Source organism: Oncorhynchus gorbuscha, linkage group LG12 (genome assembly GCF_021184085.1).
Source record: "Oncorhynchus gorbuscha isolate QuinsamMale2020 ecotype Even-year linkage group LG12, OgorEven_v1.0, whole genome shotgun sequence".
Classification (NCBI taxonomy): domain Eukaryota; kingdom Metazoa; phylum Chordata; class Actinopteri; order Salmoniformes; family Salmonidae; genus Oncorhynchus; species Oncorhynchus gorbuscha.
The window spans coordinates 61902948-61930409 of record NC_060184.1 but is presented as its reverse complement, the minus strand read 5'-3'; the positions used below and the strand labels follow the sequence as shown (position 1 = coordinate 61930409).

At 44.6% G+C, this 27462-nt stretch overlaps 1 protein-coding gene across 1 annotated transcript in view; it reads left to right on the top strand.

Moving 5' to 3' along the window:
- Positions 1–27462, top strand: part of LOC123990398 (guanine nucleotide exchange factor VAV3) — a 148885-nt gene that overhangs the window by 12486 nt on the left and 108937 nt on the right. The window contains exon 2 of the mRNA XM_046290955.1: positions 9392–9508. Coding sequence (XP_046146911.1) covers positions 9392–9508 — 117 coding nt within the window. The remainder of the gene's footprint in view (positions 1–9391; positions 9509–27462) is intronic.

Sequence of the window (27462 nt, the reverse complement as noted above, 5' to 3'; positions counted from 1 at the left end):
AATGATGGAGGCCACTGTGTTCTTGGGGACCTTCAATACTGCAGAATATTTGTTTTACCTTCCCCAGATCTGTGCCTCGAGACAATCCTGTCTCAGAGCTCTATGGACAATTCCTTTGACCTCATGTCTTGTTTTTTGCTCTGACATGCACTGTCAACTGTGGGACCTTATGTCTGTGCCATTCCAAATCATGTCCAATTTATTACATTTACCACAGGTGGACTCCAATCAAGTTGTAGAAACAGGATGCACCTGAGCTCAATTTTGAGTCTCATAGCAAAGTGTCTGAATACTTATATAAATAAGGTATGTCTGATTTTTGTTTTTAATACATTTGCAAAATGTTTTAGAAACCTGCATTCCCTTTGTCATTCTGGGGTATTGTGATGTCATTCTGGGGTATTGTGTGTAGATTGATGAGGAAAACATCCAATTTAATCCATTTTAGAATAAGGCTGTAACATAACAAAATGTTGAAAAAGTCAAGGCATCTGATCACTTTCCAAATGCACTGTATCTCCCCGTGGTGGAGAAGAGTGTTAATAATTACATACAGAAGCACACTATGGTACGCTCGCACAGACACACATGAACACAGGATCAGACACCAGTTGACCTGTCTTACACACCCTCTACAGCTGGAAACCAAATGTATGATATTTTACAGGATAAGGAGGAGGAGGAGGAGGGGACAAAGAGGAGGATGAGATGTGAGGAGTAGGAGGGGGAGGAGGAGGGGCGGACAGACAGTATTCATGCTCCAGTGAGAAGACAAGGGACGTACGCCTTGCCTCTTTCGAGAGAACAGAGAGGCTGGAGAGGGAGAGCCTTGGATCAGGTCATTACAGCTGATGAGCAGTAAAGGTTTATGTGTCCCCTAACACACACTACTGTGCTGTGAAGATGTACATACCATGGCCTGGCCAACACACTACTGTCCTGTGAAGATTTACACACCATGGCCTGGCCAACACACTACTGTCCTGTGAAGATTTACACACCCTGGCCTGGCCAACACACTACTGTCCTGTGAAGATGTACATACCATGGCCTGGCCAACACACTACTGTCCTGTGAAGATTTACACACCCTGGCCTGGCCAACACACTACTGTCCTGTGAAGATTTACACACCCTGGCCTGGCCAACACGCTACTGTCCTGTGAAGATTTACACACCCTGGCCTGGCCAACACACTACTGTCCTGTGAAGATGTACATACCATGGCCTGGCCAACACACTACTGTCCTGTGAAGATTTACATACCATGGCCTGGCCAACACACTACTTTGCTGTGAATATTTACACACCCTGGCCTGGCCAACACACTACTATCCTGTGAAGATTTACATACCATGGCCTGGCCAACACACTACTGTCCTGTGAAGATTTACACACCCTGGCCTGGCCAACACACTACTGTCCTGTGAAGATTTACACACCCTGGCCTGGCCAACACACTACTGTCCTGTGAAGATGTACATACCATGGCCTGGCCAACACACTACTGTCCTGTGAAGATTTACATACCCTGGCCTGGCCAACACACTACTGTCTTGTGAAGATTTACATACCATGGCCTTGCGAACACACTACTTTGCTGTGAAGATTTACACACCCTGGCCTGGCCAACACACTACTGTCTTGTGAAGATTTACATACCCTGGCCTGGCCAACACACTACTGTCTTGTGAAGATTTACATACCCTGGCCTGGCCAACACACTACTTTGCTGTGAAGATTTACACACCCTGGCCTGGCCAACACACTACTGTCTTGTGAAGATTTACACACCCTGGCCTGGCCAACACACTACTTTGCTGTGAAGATTTACACACCCTGGCCAACACACTACTTTACTGTGAAGATTGAAGGACATTTACTCATGAATCTCTCTGGCCTCCACCACTTCCCAGCCAAACTATCACAACCCTCCGTCTCTCATGACCCCATCACAGAATCTCTGCATCACTTGACCCACTCCGTAAACAGACAGAGCACCAAATAACATAAATCGTACTGCTATCCATCAAGGTGTACACATACATAACCTCTAGCTTCAGGTGGATGTGGGTTGGGAAACATTTCATGGAAAATGCCGAAAGATATAGAAACGTTGTTACTCTTTATGGGCGACTTCCCACCCTTTTGAAATACCTCGGGCTGTACATGAAAGCACATAAGAGGCGTTGGAGACGACAAATGTTATTAGCCTGTGGCTGCGTCCCAAATCCCACCCTATTCCCTATATAGTGCACTACTTCTGTGTACTGGTAAAAAAAAAAAAAAAAGTAGTGCACTATAAAGGGAATAGGGTGCCATTTGGTTTGGCCATTTGGTTTGGATCAGCTACTGTGGACCGTAGCTAGCAGGCCGACCAGCTGAGGCCAATCAGTCATCTTTCATTAATAATGTAATGAAACAGGGCTGTCATGAAGAGCTGTGCCTGTCAGTGCTGCATTAAACAAGTCTGTACTGTTAAATAGAAGAGTCAGGGTGAAAGTTATGATCTCTCCCAACCCCTCCTCTCTGACTCTCACTCTGGATTTCTCAATCTCCCTCTTTCTGTAACCTTAGGGATGAGTAATGAAAGTGAATACAACATATGTGTTTTGTTGTCACATACACCAGATAGGTGCAGTGTAATATGCTGTTAAGTAGTACGGCACCCCTGGAGAAAATGAGGGTTAAGTTCTTATCTCAATGACACATCAACAGATTGACCATCAATCAATCAAATTGATTTATAAAGCCCTTTCAACGTCAGCCGATGTCACAAAGTGCTATACAGAAACCCAGCCTAAAGCCCCAAACAGCAAGCAATGCAGATGTAGAAGCACGGTGGCTAGGAAATACTCCCAAGAAAGGCAGGAACCTAGGAAGAAACCTTGAGAGGAACCAGGCTATGAGGGGTGGCCATTCTTCTTCTGGCTGTGCCGGGTGGAGATTATAACAGAACATGGTCAAGATGTTCAAATGTTTATAGATGACCAGCAGGGTCAAATAATAATTATCCACAGTGATTTTAGAGAGTGCAACAGGTCAGCACCTCAGGAGGAAATGTCAGTTGGCTTTTCATAGCAGATCATTCAGAGTTAGAGACAGCAGGTGCGGTAGAGAGAGATAAAACAGCAGGTCTGGGACAGGTAGCACGTCCAGGGGAACAGGTCAGGGTTCTATAGCCGCAGGCAGAACAGTTGAAACTGGATTAGCAGCACGACCAGGTGGTCTGGGGACAGCAAGGAGTCTTCAGGCCAGGTAGTCCTGAGCCATGGTCCTAGGACTCAGGTCCTCCTAGAAAAAGAGAGAGAAAGAGAGCGAGAATTAGAGAGAGCATACTTAAATTCACACAGGACACCGGATAAGACAGGATAAATACTCCAGATATCAGACTGACCCTAGCCCCCCGACACATAAACTATTGCAGCATAAATACTGGAGGCTGAGACCGGAGGGGTTGGGAGACACTGTGTCCCCGTCCGACTATACCCCGTACAGGGCCAACCAGGCAGGATATAACCTCACCTACTTTGTCAAAGCACAGCCCCCACACCACTAGAGGGAGTGGATAGCATACCTTTCGGTTACTGGCCCAACGCTGTTAAATGCTAGGCTACCTGCTGCCCGTATAAATGAATTGCTGGCGTATGTCTCAGTTAGTTTTTTGATTCGAGTGCAGACTGCACTGATGAGTATTATCCTTCAGACCGGGTGTGAGAAAAATACATCATTCTGTGGCAGTTACTGGAGTCTAGTGTGTAGTATGGAGTCTACTCTCCACTGCCTAGGAGGTTTATGGACAGAGTACAATCTGAGGGGGTGTATCTCTGGATTGTGCATCCTGCTGTTTTAGCTGTCTGTCTTCTGGCTGGGTTTGACCCTTAGCTGGACCTGGTTGTAAAAGGCGGACAGATGTTCCTCTGCAGTCAGCACATAGTCATTCGCCTACACTCCAACTCAGGTTTCCTGATGACACAGCTGAGAACAGGTCCCAGCTCTCACATGTGTGTGACATATACAGTACCTCAGGTCTGGCCTGCGTCCCAAATGACACCCTATTCCCTATGTAATGCCCATATGGCTCTGGTCTAAAGTAGTGCACTACATAGGGAATAGGGTGTGCCATTTTGGATGGAACCCTGGTCATCTGTTTCCATGTCATAGGCCCATACATTAAGCTATACATTACCGTGGTCCGTGGCCCCCTGTTTTCCTCCTATAGGGTTTCATATGACACCATTTCTTCTCACCTGACACAATCTCAAGAGACGGTCATAAGATACAGTAGGTATGAGTCATAGAGAAAGCATGCAGGGGTTATGTCATTCTGATGCAATACCCTGTTGAATACGAATGGTATTCATTGCTACAGAGCTATAGTTAAACCATTGTTCTATCTGTCTTGTCTATGTGAGATGCTCCAAGCCGTAGCACACTAGCCTGGAATCCAAACTCATATGCTCCACTTGACCATCGTATCAGTTTGGATTCCAGGCTGGAAGCACACAGAGGCTGCATCTATATGGTACCCTATTCCCTACATAGTGCACTGCTTTTGACCAGGGCCGAAATGTCTCTGGTCAATAGTGCGCTATACAGGGAATCAGTTGCCATTTCAGATGCAGCCTGGCACTCTCGCTCCCTGTTGGCTGGGCTGTCTGTGGGCATATCAGATTGAGTGAAAGGACAAACAGAAAGGGGCCTCTCAGGTCTTTAATCTAATTCACTGTACATCAGTACGTCCTCTGCTTCCTCTGTGACAGAGTCGGCCATCTAATCGGCTGTTAATTGACACTCATTAACCAAAAGAGATGAGATGAGTCTAACTCAGTTTGGCTTTTCATGTGGGAGATTTTAGACCAAATAGAGTAGGATTTGATTAGGTAGTATTTGGTAGGCTAGGCTACATACAATACACACTGGGGTTTTAAAGACCCCCACACTGTGGTTGCCATGGAGCTTTGGAGCATATTGAAGGGAATACATAAGCAGAACGAAATAAGATCCTTATTATGGAGCTAAAGCGCTCTGAACAGATTCAACACAGTACCACATGACTTGAAAAGCAGAATGTGGGATTGGATGGTGGTAGAGACCATTTTCTCTTTGTCTTATTTCTGCAGATGGTTTTGGCATGGTGCTTCAGATATGAAATGCTACACCTTCATTATACAGTGTTGTGGTGAATTCTCCCTACACTTACCCTTGCATCCTTCCTGGTCCCCTTCCCTACTCTACAGGTTAACACACACACACACACGCACGCACGCACGCACGCACGCACGCACGCACGCACGCACGCACGCACGCACGCACGCACGCACGCACGCACGCACGCACACACACACACACACACACACACACACACACACACACACACACACACACACACACACACACACACACACACACACACACACACACACACACACTCTCTCTCTCTCTCTGACACAGGCCCATGTTTCCATGCTCAGTCAAGGCTCACTCACTCGGGAGATGTCTGCCAGGATGCAACAATAAGCCGCGGTGTGAAATCGTCATTCCATGTCAGGAGGATGGTTTTGAGAGGTACCCACACCAGTCAGGCCTCTCTCTGTACTGTACAAGAGCCTTAGGGGGCTGAGTGTTCCTAATGCAGAAAACAGCTCAGTGTGAAAGGATCCCGAGCCTCCCTGGTGCTTGCTCACCACCCCCGTCCCTCCCTGCACCCAGCATGCTTCACCCCAGTGCTACAGAAAGGGTTTCAGCCCACTGAGTCTCGTGCTGTGGGTTTCAGATGCCTTTCTGTGAGGCTGCTGTTTCCTTCAGATACTAAAGCTCTTCGGGTTGCTCAGAAGCCCCCGGGCGGCCGTCTCCAAGATGTGCTCCTCAGATAAAACGGCATGCATACAAGTGTAAACATTCAACATTATTTACTAGCTGCCTGCGTGTCCTTCACTCTGACTGTCTTATCTGGGGTTTTCTGCCCCAAGGCCTTTCTTGGGAAGTCGTGTGTAAATGCCTGATGCGATTTGAGTGGAGCAGAATTTAATATTTGATGTTTGTGCCCGTCGTCATCTTCACAGAAGGCTCTGATCTCGTGCTACAGTTCAGGAGGATTGCTAAATATTGGATAGAGAAATATGAATAGAGAAACTGTTATAATGAATAGAGAAAGATGACTTTGCCTCTCTCAGTTGTTTGACTTGTGTATTCTGTTTTTTAACAACACATTGTTTACTAGCATTGTAACACTGCTTCTAGTAACCCAGACTCGTTGACTGCATCTACTGCCGTGCCTAGCAGAGTTACAGCATCACACAGACAACAGCTGTGCTGTTGTAGAAATGAGAGAGAGAGAGAGAGAGAATAACCGATAAAAAAACACTTCCTGTGAAAGCCTGCCTGTGAGTCAAAGACCAAACGAAAAAGAAGTAAGCAAACAACCCCATCTCTGAAGGGTTTCGGTCCAGCCCTGAAATAAGGCTTGTTATAGCCTGGTTACTGGTTATTCACTGTACATCAGTACGTACTGTATTTGTGAGGACTGATGTCATTCCAACAGACTGTTGTGATAAAGTATTGTATTGGAGGATGTTGCCATCAGCCTATAACATAACAGGACACCATTTAAGATTGTAATCTTAATACAGTAGCTGAAGGCTCTATTTTGTACATTAGTTGTTGGGGATATCCTGTGTTGAGTGACTTAAGTCCATCATTTGGCGATTATGGTTTAAATATGCACATTTCATGTCAATGACCCTGTCAATGACCCTGTAATTCATAAATGTCAATTATCCTGCAATTCTCAAAACCTGCAGAGAAGCAGCATATTGCAACCTACAGAAATGAGCAAGTACACAATGCATTGGTACAGATGAGAGAGCATTGCAGTTCAGATCTGGTAGGGATTTTTTAAAACCTTTATTTAACTAGGCAAGTCAGTTAAGAACAAATTCTTATTTTCAATGACAGCCTAGGAACAGTGGGTTAACTGCCTTGTTCAGGACCAGAACAATAGATTTTTACCTTGTCAGCTCAGGGATTCGATCTTGCAACCTATCGGTTACAAGTATGAAGCTCTAACCACTAGACTACCTGTAGTCTACTTTAGTAATGTGCCAACAGCATCCTCCTATAAAACAGTCTATGACAACATCCTCTCTTTCATCCAGAGTTTATCGCAGAGTAGCTAACCCACTTTGTGTCAACCATGTTTTATGTCAGCCAATTATCTTAACGGGCCTCCTCGTTTGTCTCTGTCCCAGACACAGCACTCTGATCAAAAGGTTAAGATTACACTGAGTGTGAGGTTCACCTCTCCCATCTTCTCAACTGTAAGATGGCAGTAGCATCCATCGCGTCAGCATTTTAGCTTCACTAAATCAATTCTTATTCAGCCATCGTTATGTGGCAGGGTTTGAGGATACTGACTTTTGCCTATGTGCGGTTCTGCCGGAGACTGATCTGGATTGGAAGAGGCCAGTCTATTGATCTACATTAGGTTAATTACTTCACATTTGGGATGTGCACCAGGCAGAAAGGTTTGGCAAGTCAGTAAACGATCTTCTTCTTATTCTTAAATGTGCAACCCAGCGGGGGAAAACATCTTTACTCCACACACAGAGATGCATACAAAGCTCTCTCTCACCCTCCATTTGGCAAATCTGACCCTAACTTTATCCTCCTGAGTCCTGCTTACAAGAAAAAAACTAAAGCAGGAGGGACCAGTGACTCGCTCAATAAGGAAGGTGTCAGATGACGCAGATGCTAAGCTACAGGACTGTTTTGCTAGCACACACTGGAATATGTTCCGGGATTCTTCCGATGGCATTGAGGAGTAAACTACATCAGTCACTGGCAATCAGTCACATCAATAAGTTAATTGATGACGTCATCCCCACCGTGACCGTACATACCTACCCCAACCAGAAGCCATGGATTACAGGCAACATCCTCACTGAGCTAAAGGGTAGAGCTTCCTCTTTCAAGGAGCGGGACTCTAACCCAGACGCCTATAAGAAATCCAGCTATCACTGCATCGCAGTGCAAGCTGTGCCATCAGAGACTCTGGGTTCGTGCCCAGGCTCTGTCGCAGCCGTCCTCGACCGGGAGGTCCATGTGGCGATGCACAATTGGCCTAGCGTCGTCCAGGTAACAGAGGGTTTGGCCGGTAGGGATATCCTTGTCTCATCGCGCACCAGCGACTCCTGTGGCCGGCCGGGCTCAGTGCGCGCTAACCAGGTCGCCAGGTGCACGGTGTTTCCTCCGATACATTGGTGTGGCTGGCTTCCGGGTTGGATGCGCGCTGTGTTAAGAAGCAGTGCGCCTTGGTTGGGTTGTGTTTCGGAGGACGCATGACTTTCAACCTTCGTCTTTCCCGAGCCCGTATGGGAGTTGTAGCAATGAGACAAGATAGTAACTACTAACAATTGAATACCACAAAATTGGGGAGAAAAGGGGGTAAAATTCCAAAAAGAAAAGAAAAAAAGAAAGAAATCCCGCTATGCCCTCCGACGATATAAGGGCATGAGGTGAGACCCAGATGCAGACACGGGAGTCAGAGGGTTTGAGTCTTTGATATTTATTATATCCTAAAGGGGTAGGCAAGAGAATGGTTGTGGACAGGCAAAAAGTCGAAACCAGTTCAGACTCCAGGAGGTACAGTGTGGAAGGCAGGCTCGAGGTCAGGGCAGGCAGAATGGTCAGGCAGGTGGGTACAGAGTCCAGAAAACAGGCAAGGGTCAAAACCGGGAGGACGAGAAAGAGAGAATTTAAAAGGCAGGAGCACGGGAAAACACGCTGGTTGACTTGGAACATACAAGACGAACTGGCACAGAGAGACAGGAAACACAGGGATAAATACACCAGGGATAACAAGCGACATCTGTAGGGGATGGAGACAATAGAGACAACAAATCATTTGATTTGATTTGACTCTGTCATTTTCACATATACAACAATGGCCGTATGTTTATTGTCGAAGCCAGGTGGAATGGGAATGTGTTGTGTGGCAGCCATGTTGAAGTGTGAACCAGACATGAGCCTCTTCTGGCCTCCAACTTTTCAATATAAATGTTTAGGTCCTCTTGACAGTTTGTGGCGAACAGGTCAGGACCAGCGTTGATAAATGATAATAGTGAGACATTTGTCTGATTCTGAGAAGACTGTGGTATGACCTGTGGTACTCAGCCTTCAAACACTCTGAGTAGACGGGGATTTCTCAAATCAGCTTACAATTCTATCTAGACTTAAATAAATACGCATTTAATATGAGATCGAGCTATGCATTGAAGCAAGTCTGTCATCAGAATAAAGTGACTCATTTTACTTTGTGTGACTGTATGGTCAATCATCTTATATTATCATCCAACTAATAATCAAAATATCCCCCTTTACTCTGTTTCCAGTTCCTGTGCTTGAAGAACATCAGGACATTTCTCTCCGCCTGCTGTGAGATATTTGGCATGAAGAAGAGTGAACTCTTTGAGGCCTTCGACTTGTTTGATGTGCGGGACTTTGGAAAGGTAAGCAACAGGATTCATGCACTGAGTACGTTTACATGCAGACTAATAATTCGATATCAAACTGATTATGGCAGTAGGCCGAGAACGGAAATAGTCATGTAAACACCTTACTCTGCTTTTGTTAATTGGCGCGAGGTCAAGTTTTGAATGATTAGGACATGTAAACAGCTTCATCGGAGTTCTAGCAGTGTATTTGATCTGCCCATGTGCTAGCTCTTATTACTAGCTCCTTCCATCAGCAAGGGCATTGAAGATGAAACGTGGCTGGGTCTTTCAGCATGACAATGATCCCAAACACACCGCCCAGGCAATGAAGGAGTGGCTTCGTAAGAAGCATTTCAAGGTCCTGGAGTGGCTTTTGTTATTGACCAAATACTTATTTTCCACCATAATTTGCAAATAAATTCAGAAAAAATCCTACAATGTGATTTTCTGGATTTTTTTTCTCATTTTGTCTGTCATAGTTGAAGTGTACCTATGATCAAAATTATAGGCCTCTCTCATCTTTTTAAGTGGGAGAACACAATTGGTGGCTGACTAAATACTTTTTTGCCCCACTGTATATCATCACAGATTGTATGAGAGAATACTACCTATCACAGTGGATTACTTGAAGAGAACAGTATTGGCACGCTACAGTTGGATGCTTTTCCTCTGTATGGACACACAGTTACCTCATTTATTGTCCTCCGTAGTTACTGACACATAGGACAATGCTTCAGTTTCCACTCATTAAAAAGAAAACATTTCAGTTGTAATGGGGTTAAAAGCCTTGTTTTGTCTTGGTTCATCGTTGTGATATATTGGTCAAAAGACCAATTACTGAGGAAAGAAATCTGAATTGGGCTGCCTGTGTAGACGCAGCCTTTGTGTCAGCGCTGTGTTGTCAGTGTGTGAGGGAGGCGGTGGCTCTTAACAGCCATGCCGCTAGTTTCATGAAGTCCCCAGTGTGCTTTAATTAAAAGCAGAGGAAGGTGGAGAGGGGAGGAGAGGGAGGGAGGCGGCTGGCCTCTGAAGTGGGAGGGGCGGGCTAGACAGACAGACAGACAGACAGACAGACAGACAGACAGACAGACAGACAGACAGACAGACAGACAGACAGACAGACAGACAGACAGACAGACAGACAGACAGACAGACAGACAGACAGACAGACAGACAGACAGACAGACAGACAGACAGACAGACAGACAGACAGACAGGATTTGTGGCGTTTGTTTCATCCCGGCAGACATCTTCCGAATCAGTGAGCCTTGACTGAGCATGGAACCATGGGCCTATGTGTGTGTGTGTGTGTGTGTGTGTGTGTGTGTGTGTGTGTGTGTGTGTGTGTGTGTGTGTGTGTGTGTGTGTGTGTGTGTGTGTGTGTGTGTGTGTGTGTGTGTGTGTGTGTGTGTGTGTGTGTGTGTGTGTGACCGAGAGAAAGAGAGGGAGAGAGATATACTGACAGACAGAGTTCTTGATTTGGCCTTAAAACCTCTTGAGTGTAAGGGGCAGTATTTTGATGTTTGGATGAAAAACATAACCCAAATGAAACTGCCTATTTCTCAGGCCCAGAATCTATAATATGCATAGAATTGTCAGATTAGGATAGAAAACACCCTAAAGTTTCCAGAACTGTCAAATTATTGTCTGTGAGTATAACAGAACTGAAATCAATCAAATCAAATCAATCAAATCACATTTTATTTGTCACATACACATGGTTAGCAGATGTTAATGCGAGTGTAACGAAATGCTTGTGCTTCTAGTTCCGATAATGCAGTAATAACCAACGAGTAATCTAGCTAACAATTCAAAAACTACTAACTTATAGACACAAGTGTAAAGGGATGAAGAATATGTACATAAAGATATATGAATGAGTGATGGTACAGAGCGGCATAGGCAAGATGCAGTAGATGGTATCGAGCACAGTATATACATATGAGATGAGTATGTAAACAAAGTGGCATAGTTTAAAGTGGCTAGTGATACATAAAGATGCAGTAGATGATATAGAGTACAGTATATACGTATACATATGAGATAAATAATGTAGGGTATGTAAACATTATATTAGGTAGCATTGTTTAAAGTGGCTAGTGATATATTTTACATCAATTCCCATCAATTCCCATTATTAAAGTGGCTGGAGTTGAGTCAGTGTGTTGGCAGCAGCCACTCAATGTTAGTGGTGGCTGTTTAACAGTCTGATGGCCTTGAGATAGAAGCTGTTTTTCAGTCTCTCGGTCCCAGCTTTGATGCACCTGTACTGACCCCGCCTTCTGGACGATAGCGGGGTGAACAGGCAGTGGCTCGGGTGGTTGTTGTCCTTGATGATCTTTATCGCCTTCCTGTGACATCGGGTGGTGTAGGTGTCCTGGAGGGCAGGTAGTTTGCCCCCCGGTGATGCGTTGTGCAGACCTCACTACCCTCTGGAGAGCCTTGTGATTGAGGGCGGTGCAGTTGCCGTACCAGGCGGTGATACAGGCCGACAGGATGCTCTCGATTGTGCATCTGTAGAAGTTTGTGAGTGCTTTTGGTGAGGTTGAAGAGGCGCTGCTGCGCCTTCTTCACGATGCTGTCTGTGTGGGTGGACCAATTCAGTTTGTCTGTGATGTGTATGCCGAGGAACTTAAAACTTACTACCCTCTCCACTACACTGTTCCATCGATGTAGATAGGGGGGTGTTCCCTCTGCTGTTCCCTGAAGTCCACAATCATCTCCTTAGTTTTGTTGACGTTGAGTGTGAAGTTCTTTTCCTGACACCACACTCCGAAGGCCCTCACCTCCTCCCTGTAGGCCATCTCGTCGTTGTTGGTAATCAAGCCTACCACTGTTGTGTCGTCCGCAAACTTGATGATTGAGTTGGAGGCGTGCATGGCCTTGCAGTTGTGGGTGAACAGAGAGTACAGGAGAGGGCTCAGAACACACCCTTGTGGGGCCCCAGTGTTGAGGATCAGCGGGGTGGAGATGTTGTTACCCACCCTCACCACCTGGGGGCGGCCCATCAGGAAGTCCAGTACCCAGTTGCACAGGGCGGGGTCGAGATCCAGGGTCTCGAGCTTGATGACGAGTTTGGAGGGTACTATGGTGTTAAATGCTGAGCTGTAGTTGATGAACAGCATTCTCACATAGGTATTCCTCTTGTCCAGATGGGTTAGAGCAGTGTGCAGTGTGGTTGAGATTGCATCGTCTATGGACCTATTTGGGCGGTAAGCAAATCCAACCCGGAAGTGTTGTTTTTCCTGAAAGCTCTCTGTTCCATAGCCTGCCTTCACTCCATTTAAAGGGATATCAACCAGATTACTTTTATTTATTTTATTGCTTTACTGACTTTCGTGACCAATCTACTTGGCTTCTAGCTATTTGTAATATTTTGTCTACTGAGAGAGATGTCCTTACATAAACGCTTGGTATGCTTTCAATGAAAAGCTTTATTGAAATCTGACATGCCAGGTGGATTAACAACAACCTAAACTGTGTTTTGCTATAAATATGTTTAGTTTAATTTATATTTATTCTCCATTTAATTTGAATTTGGCGATCTGCAATTCAGCGGATGTTGACGAAAATGATCCCGCTTACGGGATGGGTGCATCAAGAGTTAATGACCTATAACATCTGTCAGGTTCCAGGCAGCTCAGTTTGGAGTGCCTCTATGATCAATAGGAACGCTTAACCTGAATGCCCAGATGGTTCTAGGGTAGAAATTCTACTAACCTTTGACCTCTAGCTCCACCTGGGCTCAGAACTCGCCAGAACTCCTCACAGCTCATCAGAACTCCTGCGGCATCCAGGAAGTTAACTATGTGGATGCTACGTGGAACTCTGAACTAACGAACTAATACATTTTCAAACTGACAAGCTGACAGACTAACGAACGAACTAACAAACCAACTAACTAATTCATTAACTAGCTATGTATGTGGAGCAACTAAATGGACTTTAGTAAAACAAAAAAAATGACAAAAATTAGAAAACCGCTAGGCTAATACACAGATTATTTTCGATATAGGATTAGTAAAATATCCTGGAAATTGTGCAGAATCCACACAGATTTTTACTTTTACTTTACAGAGCAGAATATGATGTGATGGTTGTCAAATTGTTTAAATGATTTCTCCTGGTATCCTGCTTGCTTGGTTGAGTTAAGTCATTTATAATTAAAACACAGTCAGACTGCTGCCAGTCAAGAAGACACTCTTCCTTCCTTCACACGCCAAGACACAAATCCCCAGAATATTCCATACACAAATCACCAGCTCCTTATTGAATGTGTACAGTATATGCAAATATAGCTTTTCTTAATCCTTCTTTGCCATAGAAAATATAACTGGAAATATGACAGTAGCTGCTGACTAAGGATTGATTCATTCCGCCATCATGTGTCCGGTGGCATTCCTATTGCTCTATCAATAAGGACATGGAGGGTTGACTGATTTATTTAATAGAATAGTCTATTGATATCCCATTCTATACATCCTCTCTCTCTCTCTCTCTCTCTCTCTCTCTCTCTCTCTCTCTCTCTCTCTCTCTCTCTCTCTCTCTCTCTCTCTCTCTCTCTCTCTCACTCTCTCTCTCTGTCTCTCTCTCTCTCTCTCTCTCTCTCTCTCTCTCTCTCTCTCTCTCTCTGTCTCTCTGTCTCTCTCTCTCTCTCTCTCTCTCTCTCTCTCTCTCTCTCTCTCTCTCTCTCTCTCTCTCGCTCTCTCTCTCTCTCTCTCTTTCTCTCTCTCATCTTTTCATGCCTTTTGTTTATGTATGTGTGTAAGAGAGAGATAGAATCCGAGAGAAGAGAGCGATAAAGAGACAGACAGACACTGTACGTGTCACTATTTCTATTTTGTTATTAAATGTTTTATCTTATCTTTAACTCTGTATTGTTGGAAAAGTAGCCTTAAGTAAGCATTTCAGTATAGGTCTACACCTGTTGGTTATGAAGCACGTGACAAATGCAATTTGATTTGATTTGATTTGATTTGACAGACCTATAGACAGACAGACAGATATAGTTTGGGATTTTGCCTTAATGATCTATAACATATGTCAGGCTCCAGGCAGCTCAGTTTGGAGTGCCTTTATGATCAATAGGAACCCTTAGCCTGAATGCCCAGATGGTTCTAGGGTAGAAACTCTACTAACCTTTGACCTCTAGCTCCACCTGGGCTCAGAACTCCCCAGAACTCCTCACAGCTCATCAGAACTCCTACGGCATCCAGGAATTTAACTATGTGGATGCTTCGTGGAACTCTGAACTAAAAAAAAGAACAAACTAATAAACTTACAAACCAACAAGCTAACGGACTAATGAACCAGCTAACTAACTAACTCACTAACTAGCTAAGTATGTGGATCAACTAAATGTACTTTAGTAAACCACCAAAATTACATAACCATTAGAAAACATCTAGGCTGTTTTCGATATAGGATTCGGAAAATAAAGTTACATTTTGTATTGTTACATAACCATTCGAAAACAGCTAGGCTAATTCACTGTTGTTGCTTTTTTATATTGATTAGTAAAATATCAGACAACACAGCGCTTGATGTACAGTACATACCATAATCTGTTGTGATGGTTGTTAAAGTGTTTAAATGATTTCTGCTGGTATCCTGCTTGCTTGGTTGAGTTAAGTCATTTATAATTAAAACACAGTCAGACTGCTGCCAGTCAAGAAGACACTCTTCCTTCCTTCACACGCCAAGACACAAATCCCCAGAATATTCCATACACAAATCAACAGCTCCTTGTAGAATATGTACAGAATGTGCAAATGTATCTCTTCTTAATCCTTCTCTACCATAGAACCTATAACTGGGAAATCCCATTATGTGTCCCGTAGCATTCCTATTGCTCTATCAATATCTGCAATATTGTGGGGCAGCAGGTAGCCAAGTGGTTAGAGCTCTGGACTAGTAATCGAAAGGTTGCAAGATTGATTCCCCAAGGTAAAAATCTGTCGTTCTGCCCCTGAGAAAGGCAGTTAACCCACTGTTCCTAGGCCATCATTGAAAAGAAGACTGACTTGCCTAGTTAAAGGTAAATCAGTGCATGGAGGGTTGACTGATTAGTTTATTGATATCACACCCCATACATCCTCTCTCTCTCAGTTCAACAGGCTTTATTGGCATGGGAAACACATGTTTACATTGCCAAAGCAAGTGAAATAGATCATACATTTAAACAATGAACAGTAAACATAACACTCACAAAGGTTCCAAAAGAATAAAGACATTTCAAATGTCATATTATGTCTAATATTATGTATATATACAGTGTTGTAATGATGTCCAAGTAGTTAAAGCACAAAAGGGAAAATACATCAACATAAATATGGGTTGTATTTACAATGGTGTTTGTTTTTTCACTGGTTGCCCTTTTCTTGTGGCAGCAGGTCACAAATCTTGCTGCTGTGATGCACACTGTGGTATTTCACCCAATAGATATGGGAGTTTATCAAAATTGGATTTGTTTAAAAATTCTTTGTGGGTCTGTGTAATCTGAGGGAAATATGTGTCTCTAATATGGTCATATATTTGGCAGGAGGTTAGGAAGTGCAGCTCAGTTTCCACCTCATTTTGTGGGCAGTGTGCACGTAGCCTGTCCTCTCTTTAGAGCCAGGTCTGCCTACGGCGGCCTTTCTCAATAGCAAGGTTATGCTCACTGAGTCTGTACATAGTCAAAGCTTTCCTTAAGTTTGTGTCAGTCACAGTGGTCATGTATTCTACCACTGTGTACTCTCTGTTTAAGGCCAAATAGCATTCTAGTTCGCTCTGTTTTTTTGTTAATTCTTTCCAATGTGTCAAGTAATTATCTTTTTGTTTTCTCATTTGGTTGGGTCTAATTGTGTTGCTGTCTTTGGGCTCTGTGAGGTCTGTTTGTGTTTGTGAACAGAGCCCCAGGACCAGCTTGCTTACGGGACTCTTCTCCAGGTTCATCTCTCTGTAGATGATGGCTTTGTTATGGGAAGGTTTGGGAATCGCTTCCTTTTAGGTGGTTGTCGAATTTATGGCTCTTTTCTGGATTTTGATCATTAGCGGGTATCGGCCTAATTCTGCTCTGCTTGCGTTATTTGGTGTTTTACGTTGTACACGGAGGACATTTTTTTGCAGAATTCTGCATGCAGAGTTTCAATTTGGTGTTAGTCCCATTTTGTGAATAATTGGTTGGTGAGCGGACCCCCGACCTTACAACAATAAAGGGAAATGGGTTCTATAATTGATTCAAGTATTTGCCAGATCCCTCTCTCTCTCTCTCTCTCTCTCCCCACACCTTCTTGTTGTAAAGGAGTGACTGTATGTTGATATGTCATTGATCTGTGATGAACTGGTTCTGTTGGGGCGTTTGCTTATTTCGTTCCAATAGAAGCATTTTGGATGTTGCGGCCTCAACCTTAAGTGCAGTATAGAATAGATGGCCCTTCATTTGATTTGGTGTTTGGCTGTATTCTTGACACACACTGTACATTTAAATCAGATTCTTAGCAATGCAATAGATCTTCTCTAGCCAGTTGAGTGGGTTCCACTCTGTGCAGATGGAATTGGATAGCCATAAAGTGAGATGGTTGCCCTGGCTATAATCCCTGCCACGTCAGTCTAGGCTTGCGTCCCAAATGGCACTGTATTCCCTATATAGTGCACTACTTTTGACCAGGGCCCTTAGGGCCCAGTTCAATAGTAGTGTGCTATGCGGGGAATAGGGTGCCATTTGGGACTCTCCCAAGCTCTTCAGGTGGTAAAGGAGCGGAGATAACAGGAAATGGGAGAATCTGCCTGTCATTCACCTTCTACCGTTAGAAACCGGGCTTCTACCTGTTGTCTTCACATGGGGCAGAAATACACATGGCAATACTGTTACAATATATTCCTACCTTTCACAAGAAAAAAAGTTTAGACATTGCATATAATGTAACAGATCCATTTCATGTCATGCAGTTCATAGAAATAATTTATTATACACTATATATGCAAAAGTATGTGGACACCTCTCAAATGACTGGATGCTACCACGGGTGTGGCTATTTCAGCCACACCCATTGCTGCCCGGTGTATAAAATCGAGCACACCGCCATGAAATCTCCATAGACAAACATTGGCAGTAGAATGACCTTACTGAAGAGTTCAGTGACTTTCAACGTGGCTTTGTCATAGGATGCCACCTTTCCTTTTTCAAGTCAGTTTGTAAAATTTCTGCCCTGCTAGAGTTCGTTGGGAGCATCATGAAAGGGGTTTCCATGGCCGGCAGCCACACACAAGCCTAAGATCACCATGCGCAATGCCAAGCGTTGGCTGGAGTGGTGTAACGCTCACTGCCATTGGACTCTGGAGCAGTAGAAATGCCAGGAGAACGCCACCTGCCCCAATGCATAGTGCCAACTGTAAAGTTTGGTGGAGGAGGAACAATGGTCTCGGGCTGTTTTTCATGGTTCGGGCTAGGCCCCTTAGTTCCAGTGAAGGGAAATCTTAACACGACAGCATACAATGACATTCTAGACGATTCTGTGCTTCCAACTTTGTGGCAACAGTTTGGGGAAGGAGCTTTCCTGTTTCAGCATGACAATGCCTTCGTGCACAAAGCGAGGTCCATACAGAAGTGGTTTGGTGAGATCGATGCGGAAGAACTTGACTTGCCTGCACAGAGCCCTGACCTCAACCCCATCAAACACCTTTGGAATGAATTGGAACGCCGACTGCGAGCCAGGCCTAATCACCCAACATCAGTGCCCGACCTCACTAATGCTCTTGTGGCTGAATGGAAGCAAGTCCCCGCAGCAACGTTCCAACATCTAGTGGAAAGCCTTCCCAGAAGAGTGGAGGCTATTATAGCAGAATAGGGGGGACCGACTCCATATTAATGCTCATGATTTTGGAATGAGATGTCTGATGAATACTTTTGACCATGTAATTTACTGGTTTCTCGCAGTTATTGATCCCGGGAAAAGGGAGTGGGTTTGGGAGGTAAATCTCGGTAAGCCAGTTCCCACTATTCAACCCTAGCCTAGTCTCTGTCTGCTATAGCCGTGCTTGCATTTCCTCTGCTCTCACATCATAGCATTGGGAAAACACACACAGATGCAATCTGCAGTACTTTATTTCACTTCATTGCAAAACATACGTTTAGCACATCTGTCATGTAGATATAATGTGTGTTTTATGTAGACATACTCTGTGTTTTATGTAGAGATACTGTGTGTTTTATGTAGACATACTGTGTGTGTTATGTAGACATACTGTGTGTTTTATGTAGACATACTCTGTGTTTTATGTAGACATACTGTGTGTTTTATGGAGACATACTGTGTGTTTTATGTAGACATACTGTGTGTTTTATGTAGACATACTGGGTGTTTTATGTTGACATACTGTGTGTTTTATGTAGACATACTGTGTGATTTATGTAGACATACTGTGTGTGTTATGTAGACATACTGTGTGTTTTATGTAGACATACTGGGTGTGTTATGTAGACATACTGTGTGTGTTATGTAGACATACTGGGTGTGTTATGTAGACATACTGTGTGTTTTATGTAGACATACTGTGTGTTTTATGTAGACATACTGGGTGTGTTATGTAGACATACTGGGTGTGTTATGTAGACATACTGTGTGTTTTATGTAGACATACTGTGTGTTTTATGTAGACATACTGGGTGTGTTATGTAGACATACTGGGTGTGTTATGTAGACATACTGTGTGTTTTATGTAGACATACTGTGTGTTTTATGTAGACATACTGGGTGGGACATACTGGGTGTGTTATGTAGACATACTGTGTGTGTTATGTAGACATACTGGGTGTGTTATGTAGACATACTGGGTGTGTTATGTAGACATACTGTGTGTTTTATGTAGACATACTGTGTGTTTTATGTAGACATACTGGGTGTGTTATGTAGACATACTGGGTGTGTTATGTAGACATACTGTGTGTGTTATGTAGACATACTGGGTGTGTTATGTAGACATACTGTGTGTTTTATGTAGACATACTGGGTAGCTCCGAGAGTGAAGGGGAGCGTTGGTTAGATGAGACAGCTGTCACAGGACTACCTATATAAGAAAGGTGAAATATTATAACAATTAAACAAAAACAATCCAGTATGTGTCATTTTATTACGATACCAACTACAAAATTCCAGTAAGGGTCATGTTTTGTAGCACATACATCATTTCAACCATACGTTGATTTCATTCTATTACTAAATACATAGTAGTGTGACAGTATTTTTGTTTGTTTATTGCAATGTCCAATTAATGAAACCATGATTATTTGTCTAATTGTCATTTTGGAACCTCAGGGGCCCTAAGTACATTGATGGTGTCCCCCTCACAAAGAGAAGAGCAGGAAACCACAGAAGGTGTTGTAGAAAAACATGGTATCAGAGAATCCCATGTGTTGGGGAAGGACTGTGGAGATCACATCTATTTCCTCCAGCTCTAGAATTGGACACATGCTCACCAGAACCTTTAAGGTCACTGGCACCATTCCGACTAAATGCATCCTTATTCTTGTTCCCAATGTTGGTGAACACAATGTACTTACCAGTCGTTGCATTGAATGCTGCACCAATGTTGGTGATTACATTTGTGAAGATCAGTTGGGAAGCCTGGTTAACACCAAAGGGCCCTATATGTTCATCAACTAAACCAGTCAAACCAGCAGAGGAGGCCAACTTTGGTGTGTCTATAGGTTATGGTAGAGGAAACACATTGGGTTAGTTTGTGTGAACTTCTGGATTTTCCACAGGTTTCCATACTGGATACTGCGTATATTTGTTTTACAGTACGTGTGTTCTCTCCAGTTCTCACTGGCTGTCACTCTGGCCTGGATAACTGCCTGTTCTGCAGCTTGAGTTGAAATCATAAACAACAATAGCTTTAGACGGTGTTCCAATTTTTGGGGGGGTTTATGGATTTGATGTTAGTGGTAGCTTTACAATCCAAGGCTTCTGCACGCCAGAACGGTTCACAGGAGCAGGAGCCAATCTCCTGTTCCTGTGATGTGAGGCAGCTTGTTGTACAAGTACAACCCTCTGGACAGGATGCTAGTCTATCGCAGGGACTTACTTAATGCTGAATGCGAAGAAGACATTGGGTCCCATTTTTGGGGGGTCTTTGGTATGACTCCCAACCTTCCAATTACTATGTAGGAGCAACTTTTACCCCTTTTACCCCTACCCCATTTTTTAAACATTTGATCCCGACTTAACCTGATATGATCTCTTCCTTCAAATCCTCTGCCTGGCTCTCACTGACTCAGAGTCTGGTCTGAAGGGCTGACAGCTCCACTGCCTGTTCTGGCATTACGGGGGGAAAAAAATCATTCTTAAATCTGATGATCTAATTGATGTAATTGGACAAACATTTGAATGATGCACAAATCTGTATTATTACAGCACCTGCATTCTCTCTCTCCAAGTTGTCCACCTCACTAGTCACGGTGTGCACCACGTTTCGCAGTGCTTCCAGCTCATTCCAGATGTCAACATTGGTGGTCTGGTCAGCTGTTTTTTGCGGTTTTGTTTCTCCACTCGACGTGACCCCATGCCCCATGACAGAGAGAACAGCAACGCCGACAGAGCGACAACCCCTCTCATTTCGATATGAATAACCCTATTCAGTAATGATGCAGTCTATGAGCCCATCTGTACACACGTAAAAGTCTGCGTGAAGTAATACGTGAGAACGCAACACGTTGGGGATGGAACATTTACAGAAAACACCTTGGCCGTCGAGCTAAACAGGTTTTCTCTAACCGAGCCATGGCGTGAGAAATCCACACATGGAACGTCAGTCAACCATTTATTTTTTAGGTCGAAGGACCCGGAGAATAGGGAACATGGAGATTGATAGCCTATGTCTGGACATTCTAATCTGATGTTCTTTATCATAATCGAAGAAAGAATATTGACCTAAAACGTTTGTTAGGTGCTGACGAACAGGACAAATATCTCTATCGTTTTAGAGACACATTGTGTCAGAGAAAAGCAGGACATGTCAGCAATATAAACATAAGCTACTCACATGCTATTAACTATGCTGTGAAGGCATAACTAAAAAGACGTCTGATCTGTCCTATAGACCGTCTGTACATCTGCATGTCTCCGAGGGACCATACTGTAGGTCATCAATCATATGACACTATATGGAATCATCCAGTCAGCACTTTCTATTTTAAAATCAGCTGATCTGATAGGAAGATGTAGAGAAGAGACATTACCTCATAGACTCCATCAACCACAGCTGTAGACGGCATATGACAGTCTCTAGATGATTCATTCTAACTCGGGACCACAGTTCAACAAGATTCCGGAGTTCACTGATTGGTGTTCACACACCACGCTGTACTGTACTGTAGGCTACATGCTTTAGGCAGTTTAATCTAGCTTCAGGACAAGCAGTGTGTTGTCAATATTGAACTGTCAGCTCGCTCTTTGCACGTGATGTCACGGTGGAGGTGGAAAAGAAACGTCAGCAGAGGCAGATTTAGACACATTTGAACCATTAGAAATGAAAGAGAACCCAGCTGAGGATGTATTTTTGATAGATGTCATTGCCTTAATATTACCTATGGCTATTTAGCTTTTTCATGTTTAAGGCACGCATTTGTTTTGTCATGAGTATTAATTCCTTTGTCGGGACTTGGAAGCTATCATATGTAAACTAGTGGTGAGTTTGTAGATGTGTTCACATTTATGCCTGCCTGACCAGTATTTTGAAAAGGAGGGCAAACATCATTAAATACGCCACAGGATACTAATGAACGGTTCCTGACTCCACTTTAACAGCCCCCCCCCCCTCTCTTCTTATTTTCCCCCTTCTCTCTCTCTCTTTGATGTGGCCAGTGGCCCTGCTGTCTCCCTCCTCACACAGAGACTATGAACTCAGCTGGTTCAGAAACCATGTATGTTGGACCACACCAGCCCTCAGGAGGAGAGGAGAGGAAAAGAGAAGAGAGGATGAGAGGAGAGCAGTGGAGAGGATAAGGAAGGGGAGAAGAGGAATGTAGAGGAGAGGGGAGGAGAGGAGAAGAAGAGAGAGGAGAACAGAAGAGAGGAGAGGAGATGGGAAGTGAGGGGAGGAGAATGGAGGAGAGGGGAAGAGAGGAGATAAGAGGTGAGGGGAAAAGAAGAGAGGTGAAGAGCTGAGAGGAGAGGGGAAGAGAGGAGATAAGAGGTGAGGGGAAAAGAAGAGAGGTGAAGAGCTGAGAGGAGAGGGGAAGAGAGGAGATAAGAGGTGAGGGGAAAAGAAGAGAGGTGAAGAGCTGAGAGGAGAGGGGAAGAGAGGATATGGGAAGAAAGGAGAAGAGAGGGGAGGAGGGAGAGTAGAAAGGAAGGGAGTAGAGGTGAGGGGAACAGTGGAGATGGGAAGAAAGGAGAAGAGAGGGGAGGAGGGGAGAGTAGAAAGGAAGGGAGTAGAGGTGAGGGGAACAGAGGAGATGGGAAGAGAGGAGAAGAGAGGGGAGGGGAAGAGGAGAAGAGAGGGGAAGAATGGAGAGGGGAAGAGAGGAGAAGAGAGGAAGTGAGGAGAGGTGAGAGGAAGAGAGGTGAGGGGAAGAGAGGAGAAGAAAGGGGAAGAGAGATATGAGGAGAAGAGAGGTGAGGGGAAGAGAGGAGATGTGAGGGGAAGAGAGGAGATGTGAGCGGAAGAGAGGAGATGTGAGGGGAAGAGAGGAGATGTGAGGGGAAGAGAGGAGATGTGAGGGGAAGAGAGGAGATGTGAGGGGAAGAGAGGAGATGTGAGCGGAAGAGAGGAGATGTGAGGGGAAGAGAGGAGATGTGAGGGGAAGAGAGGAGATGTGAGCGGAAGAGAGGAGATGTGTGGGGAAGAGAGGAGATGTGAGGGGAAGAGAGGAGATGTGTGGGGAAGAGAGGAGATGTGAGGGGAAGAGAGGAGATGTGAGCGGAAGAGAGGAGAGGATAGTGGTTGATTAACAGTATCTGCCTTACCAAAGAATGGTTAAATATATCACAGTCACTGAAGACAATGATCAATATCTACTCTCCTTTTCTCTCTTTCTTCCTCTGTCTGTCTCTCTCCCTCCTTCTCTCACCCCCTCTCTCCCTGCTGGTGGCAGTGGAGTGTCCTTCAGTTAGTCCTCTTTCCAGCCGAACCAGGCCAGCGGATGCTCAGGGTTGGGTATCAGATGACAGCTGCTGGGTAATAGATACTTCAGGGACAGGCCAACCTACCGGGCACGCAGACAGACAGGCAAGCAGGCAGAGAGGCAGACAGGAAGGCCAGCAGGCAGGAAGTGTTGTGGTCGGATCTCTCTACTCAGTGAGTGTACGAAATCACATAGGGTGTGACATATACACTTTATTCACTGTGTATTTATTTATTTAACCAGGCAAGTCAGTGAGGAACACATTCTTATTACAATGACAGTCTACTCCGGCCAAACCCAGACGACACTGGGCCAATTGTGCGCTGCCCTATTGGATTCCCAATCACAGCCAGATGTAATACAGTCTGGATTCAAACCAGGTACTATAGTGACACCTCTTGCACTGAGATGCAGTGCCTTAGAACGCTGCACCACTCGGGAGCCCAGAGAGTGTATATGTGTGTGTAGGTGTGTAAGTGTGTGTGTTTGAGAGAGAGAGAGTGTGAGAGAGTGTGTGTGTGTGTGAGAGAGAGAGAGAGAGAGAGAGAGAGAGAGAGAGAGAGAGAGAGAGAGAGAGAGAGTGTTTGTGTGTAGAAATCACACTGATGTACATGACAGAGTGTATGTCCAGCTTGCATTACCGAGAATGTCCTTTGAATAATGTATAGTGTTACGAAGGTTGCTTCAAATCCAAGCTCACGTACGACAAAGTTATGCACACACTATGAGGCCCACTGAGAGTGAAAGGACATATTTGTGTTACATGTCTGAGAGTATTATGAATGTTTATAAAACTTGTTGTTCGGATCCTGGATGCTGATTGGACGAGCAGTGTTCCAAGCCGTGCTGTATTAGCCACCAGCGACACGTCTACGCCTGCGCCGGTTCCATCTGAAAATGATCTCTGTGCCTCCATCAGAATATCATGTTCATGTTGCTGTCTGAATCATCTCTTGTACTGATCTCAACTCGCACGTTATTTCACCTTGCTTCCAGCCTAGCATTTAGTATGGTACAGCGGGGGTTAATGGAAGCAATGCAGCTGGTGTGCTGTCATTTCAGGTTCAGTGTTTGATGTGATGAGTTAGCTGAAGTTGGCTAGCTAGCTAGCATGTGACACGAACGTTGCCCAGCCTGCATAGCAACCGTTTTGTTTAGAATGGATGACCAGTTCTTTTGCAAAAAGAATGAAAGACTAGTTCGCGTCTGTAGCAACATGACCTCGAGAACTAACAAATAGATTTTTGTCCGGACTATAGTCTTCTGGTGGAAGAATGAAATTGTACGGATTGACTTATCAAAATAACGTTTCAATGGAAATATGTAATTCGTTGTTATTTTAATATGTTGCCATCGTGTCAGGCCGAACAATGCCATTTACTTGTGACTGTATCCATGATACAGCACTGCCTGTTGTGCCTTAGTGCTTAAATGTGAGTAGCTGTTGGAGTATAGTCTGTACGCTGTAGGATGTAGCAAAACATGTGAGTCAAGGAGAGCTCCTCTAAAGTGGACCTCTGAAACAGCTTGTGTGAAACACTGAAGCATCCCCGGAGAACAATGTGACACACTGAAACATCCCCGGAGAACAATGTGACACATTGAAACATCCCCGCAGAACAATGTGACACACTGAAACATCCCCGGAGAACAATGTGACACACTGAAACATCCCTGGATAACAAGGTGTCACACTGAAACATCCCCGGAGAACAATGTGACACACTGAAACATCCCCGGATAACAATGTGACACACTGAAACATCCCCGGAGAACAATGTGACACACTGAAACATCCCCGGAGAACAATGTGACACACTGAAACATCCCCGGATAACAATGTGACACACTGAAACATCCCCGGAGAACAATGTGACACACTGAAACATCCCGGAGAACAGTGTGACACACTGAAACATCCCCGGAGAACAATGTGACACACTGAAACATCCCCGGAGAACAATGTGACACACTGAAACATCCCCGGAGAACAATGTGACACACTGAAACATCCCCGGAGAACAATGTGACACACTGAATCATCCCCGGAGAACAATGTGACACACTGAAACATCCCCGGAGAACAATGTGACACACTGAAGCATCACTGGATAAAAAGGTGACACACTGAAACATCCCCAGAGAACAATGTGACACACTGAAACATCCCCGGAGAACAATGTGACACACTGAAACATCCCTGGAGAACAATGTGACACACTGAAACATCCCCGGAGAACAATGTGACACACTGAAGCATCACTGGATAAAAAGGTGACACACTGAAACATCCCCGGAGAACAATGTGACACACTGAAACATCCCCGGAGAACAATGTGACACACTGAAACATACCCGGAGAACAATGTGACACACTGAAACATCCCCGGATAACAATGTGACACACTGAAACATCCCCGGAGAACAATGTGACACACTGAAACATCCCCGGAGAACAATGTGACACACTGAAACATCCCCGGAGAACAATGTGACACACTGAAACATCCCCGGAGAACAATGTGACACACTGAAACATCCCCGGAGAGAACAATGTGACACACTGAAGCATCACTGGATAAAAAGGTGACACACTGAAACATCCCCGGAGAACAATGTGACACACTGAAACATCCCCGGAGAACAATGTGACACACTGAAACATCCCCGGAGAACAATGTGACACACTGAAACATCCCCGGAGAACAGTGTGACACACTGAAACATCCCCGGAGAACAATGTGACACACTGAAACATCCCCGGAGAACAATGTGACACACTGAAACATCCCCGGAGAACAATGTGACACACTGAAACATCCCCGGAGAACAATGTGACACACTGAATCATCCCCGGAGAACAATGTGACACACTGAAACATCCCCGGAGAACAATGTGACACACTGAAGCATCACTGGATAAAAAGGTGACACACTGAAACATCCCCAGAGAACAATGTGACACACTGAAACATCCCCGGAGAACAATGTGACACACTGAAACATCCCCGGAGAACAATGTGACACACTGAAACATCCCCGGAGAACAATGTGACACACTGAAGCATCACTGGATAAAAAGGTGACACACTGAAACATCCCCGGAGAACAATGTGACACACTGAAACATCCCCGGAGAACAATGTGACACACTGAAACATACCCGGAGAACAATGTGACACACTGAAACATCCCCGGATAACAATGTGACACACTGAAACATCCCCGGAGAACAATGTGACACACTGAAACATCCCTGGAGAACAATGTGACACACTGAAACATCCCCGGAGAACAATGTGACACACTGAAACATCCCCGGAGAACAATGTGACACACTGAAACATCCCCGGAGAGAACAATGTGACACACTGAAGCATCACTGGATAAAAAGGTGACACACTGAAACATCCCCGGAGAACAATGTGACACACTGAAACATCCCCGGAGAACAATGTGACACACTGAAACATCCCCGGAGAACAATGTGACACACTGAAACATCCCCGGAGAACAATGTGACACACTGAAGCATCACTGGATAAAAAGGTGACACACTGAAACATCCCCGGAGAACAATGTGACACACTGAAACATCCCCGGAGAACAATGTGACACACTGAAACATCCCCGGAGAACAATGTGACACACTGAAACATCCCCGGATAACAATGTGACACACTGAAACATCCCCGGAGAACAATGTGACACACTGAAACATCCCCGGAGAACAATGTGACACACTGAAACATCCCCGGAGAACAATGTGACACACTGAAACATCACCGGATAACAAGGTGTCACACTGAAACATCCCCGGAGAACAAGGTGACACACTGAAACATCACTGGATAAAAAGGTG